This window comes from Dreissena polymorpha, chromosome 11 (assembly GCF_020536995.1).
Source record: "Dreissena polymorpha isolate Duluth1 chromosome 11, UMN_Dpol_1.0, whole genome shotgun sequence".
In the NCBI taxonomy this organism is placed as follows: Eukaryota; Metazoa; Mollusca; class Bivalvia; order Myida; family Dreissenidae; genus Dreissena; species Dreissena polymorpha.
Genome location: NC_068365.1, coordinates 87,283,289 through 87,287,137, shown reverse-complemented (window position 1 = coordinate 87,287,137; position 3,849 = coordinate 87,283,289). Strand labels below are relative to the sequence as shown.

The window sequence follows — 3,849 nt, the reverse complement described above, 5'->3', positions numbered from 1 at the left end:
TTCAGGTGGTCACATTCTATAAAAAAATTAAGTTGGAGACACAAAACATTAAGAGATTGTGTCAAAAAAAATAAATAACACTCCGTTGCCAAGATCACGAGACATCATCGATGTTATCAGCTCACTTTGTGCGTGCGCCACTTTTTGTGGATAGGAGGCATGTGGAGTTCTTAAGGAACTCGGACCCAGGATTGTAATACTAGTAGCTTGCGAACTTTGATTATTTATGGCCCTCATAAAACTGTATGTCTTCCCAAATTATCCGTCATACAAGATATATAGATAACAATCTGAACTTTAATGTTTGATAAACAGATACAATACTCGATGCGAATAAACAAAATTAAAGAATTAAAGTCGAATCTCGTTGGCTTGTAATCAATTCGCTCGAATTTCCGATTGACTCAAAGTCTCCTCGAAGTACCATTTGCTTTTATTGTAATACATACAATTTTTTTGGTCGTTTTTCTCGGATTCGCAAGGGTCATATTTTCTGATGGCTCGAAGCGCTTCCGTAGTCCCGGTTACAATTTGTACACTACATTTTGTTATTTTATTTTATTTCAGTCTCATCTATTTACATTTACAACATAGTATATACAAGATATAAAAACACATATATTACAACAACTGTAAATGGTCATTCAAATTTGAATTATAAGAGACAATAAAAATCCAATATAATACAATGAACACATTTATGGTAAAACATAGTGCATGTATTCTGTGAGTGAATGAGTGAGTATCATTGTGTAAATAAGAGTGGTAAGAGTGGGATTAAGGTAGGTGATATGAATACGAGTGAGTGAGTGAGTGAGTGAGTGAGTGGGTGGGTGAGTGAGTGAGTGAGTGAGTGAGTGAGTGAGTGAGTGGGTGAGTGAGTGAGTGAGTGAGTGAGTGAGTGAGTGAGTGAGTGAGTGAGTGAGTGAGTGAGTGAGTGAGTGAGTGAGTGAGTGAGTGAGTGAGTGAGTGAGTGAGTGAGTGAGTGAGTGAGTGAGTGAGTGAGTGAGTGAGTGAGTGAGTGAGTGAGTGAGTGAGTGAGTGAGTGAGTGAGTGAGTGAGTGAGTGAGTGAGTGAGTGAGTGAGTGAGTGAGTGAGTGAGTGAGTGAGTGAGCGAGTGAGTGTAGATGTGTGGCTGTTGAGTATAAGTTAGTTATGGCAGTGGAGGGTTTATTGAGCTATAATAAATTAAAGTCTTGTTTGTTTGGATCGAAGTCGCTTCGAGTCTTTTGAAGTTTAAATCGTTTAGACGAGCTTGGTTAATGTCACGCGATAATTGATTGTACAGTCGTTATAGTACTATATAATGAACAGAACAGAACATATCTATGGCATAGACTCTTGGTATACAAGGATGTGATTTCGAAGAAACAGTATCTTAACAATTTGTGCTAAACCGCTACGTTACAATTTCATGCGCTTTAATTAATTCATGAATACCACACAAACAGTGTTCTTGATAAACTGAACAGAACGATTAACGATAAGCTTGTTATGCTTAAGTCAAAAAAATATTCTGTTGTGTTCTGTTCTTGATAAACTAGCGAATAAATATCGTTGTTTAATCTTTCTGTGGTGAGTTCATGTTGTTATTTGGTCACTGTTATTTTTAATATGTTAATTTGCCTTTGATAACTGTTTTTTTTATTAGTGGCCTTTAATATTTGTCAATTAAATAATAATTAATAACAAATATATTTTACTAAAAATGGAAATAAGTTTATAGGGTCGCGTTATATAAATTCGGATTTTTCATATAATTGGGAACGTAATTGTTAAAATAATCGGACACAGTAATGTTTATATCATACTTGATTATTTGAACAAAGCTGAGTTGTTGTGTTTTTGTTGAGAATTGTAACTTGAGAGAAATAAACACTATCCCAAACAAAAAAAATCTTAAGTAAATTGTACCAAAATTGTCAATGAATTGGTAATAAATCAGAGAAATATAATTCATAAGCATTTTTTACCAATTCATTTAACGAATAAGCAATAAATTGGTTTCTTCAGTGAAAGCCCTAACCCTATATGTTGTCAACTCATTATTTAGTCCCGATTTCTGTACACTTTATTTGAGAAAGAAAATACATTGAGTACTCTTTATTGCCAATCCATTGTAACAGAAAAATGTTTAGTACGATTTATTGCCAATTCACTATATATAAAAAGACAAGCATTTTTTATTGCCAATTCATTATAGATAAAAATAGAGCATTATTTATTGCCAATTCATTATAAATCAGGGGCGTAGATAACCTCCCAACATTGGGGGGGGGGGCGGTCCAGTTTCTGTACTGGGAACATAAAGAGGTTCGTTTGACATTCGTCCACATGAAAATACACAACAACCAATACAATATGACATGATTAGTAAATAATGTATCCACATTTCGAGCATGCGAGGAACCGTATGCTGCGTAGGATTTGCAGCAGCTGCTTCCGTTTGTCGGCCTTCTCCTTAGCGTGCCCCGCTGACAGCATCTCTCCCACGTCACGCGTCGTGGCGGGAAGCGTCACCAGTCGCTCGACCGCCTCCTTGTGGCACTCGCTTTCGTCGTGCTTCCGGAACTTCTCGGTACCCGCTTTCCAGTTGAAGAAGCCGTCACTGATGAAGCTGCCGTCGACCTTCGTGTTGCCGATCTTGCCCAACTTCTTGGCCGCCATGCAGAGATGGCAGAACGCAAGGTCCCGGCTCTGAAAAGAATAACATTGTAATAAATTTTGTGTTAAATATTAATGATAATAATAAGAAACATTATTAAGCAACAATTTTTTTTACAAAACGAGTATTTTTTGTATGTTGTGTCTTTTTTTCTAAATTTCGTTTGTATTTAGATCATTGTTAGGTTCATAAAAGATAAGAACGATCGCAAATTAAAATTTAATACTTATACACATACCTCATCGTAGTGGAGCCATGTGAAGGAATCAAACCAACAAGATTGGGATGAACGCTGTTCTGGCTTTTTCTTCCCGAATGTACGCTTAGGAAACGCAAAATTTCGAGGCTGATTAGGAATACTCATTTTGAACATTAAACAATTACATATATGATATTGTTTCAATGATGTCTAATAAAATAATAACTGATGTACTAAGAGAACAAACATATTTTCAAACTAATTACTGTTTTTCACGCGTATATTTACTCAAAATTGTTTTAAGTGGCAGTGAATTAAAGCGATCAATTAAAATTAAAAGAATCGCCTGTCTCTAATCAAAACACCGACAGTGCAATCACGGAAAAGAACACTAAAACAATTAACGCAATGACATTTACCCAGGCCCCTAGTTTATGACACCTAACAAGGGATAATGACACATCACTATTGGCAACCTCAGAGCAGACGGAGAGGGGACACATGGCTTCTGCACTTACGGCGCGTGATTACAAAAATACTGGGGTTTTTTTTTTTGGGGGGGGGGGGCGATTTTTTGGGGATTTTACGTTTATTTATATAACGATGACTAGCCGAAATATTTGGGGGGCGGTCGCCCCCTGCCCCCCCCCCCCCCATTATCTACGCCCCTGTTTAAATAGAAATAAATCGAGCACTATTTATTGCCTATTCATTATAGATAGAAAAAAAGGTGTACGGAAGAAACCCCCCTCCGGAAGAAACCCCCTTCGCTTAAAACGGCAGGGCGGAAGAAACCCCCTTTCAAAGTTTGCATACGCGGAAGAAACCCCCTCGCTAGTTTTGCATAGGCGGGAGAAACCTCCTTGCTAGTTTTGCATAGGCGGAAGAAACCCCCTTCCATAGCGGAACAAACCCCCTTCCAGACGATTAAGTTACATTCAAACGCACGGTAATTGTTTACAGAAATTCACTTTCATTTTCAGAA

At 37.4% G+C, this 3,849-nt stretch overlaps 1 protein-coding gene across 1 annotated transcript; it reads right to left on the bottom strand.

Moving 5' to 3' along the window:
* Window positions 1-2,026: 2,026 nt before the first annotated feature.
* On the bottom strand, window positions 2,027-2,982 carry LOC127849629 (zinc finger MYM-type protein 1-like). Its single transcript, XM_052382376.1, has 2 exons — window positions 2,904-2,982; window positions 2,027-2,697 (listed from the first exon to the last, which is right to left on the bottom strand). The coding sequence occupies exon 2, from the start codon at window positions 2,665-2,667 to the stop codon at window positions 2,371-2,373; it is 297 nt and encodes a 98-aa protein (XP_052238336.1). The 5' UTR covers window positions 2,668-2,697; window positions 2,904-2,982; the 3' UTR covers window positions 2,027-2,370.
* Between the last annotated feature and the right edge of the window lie 867 nt (window positions 2,983-3,849).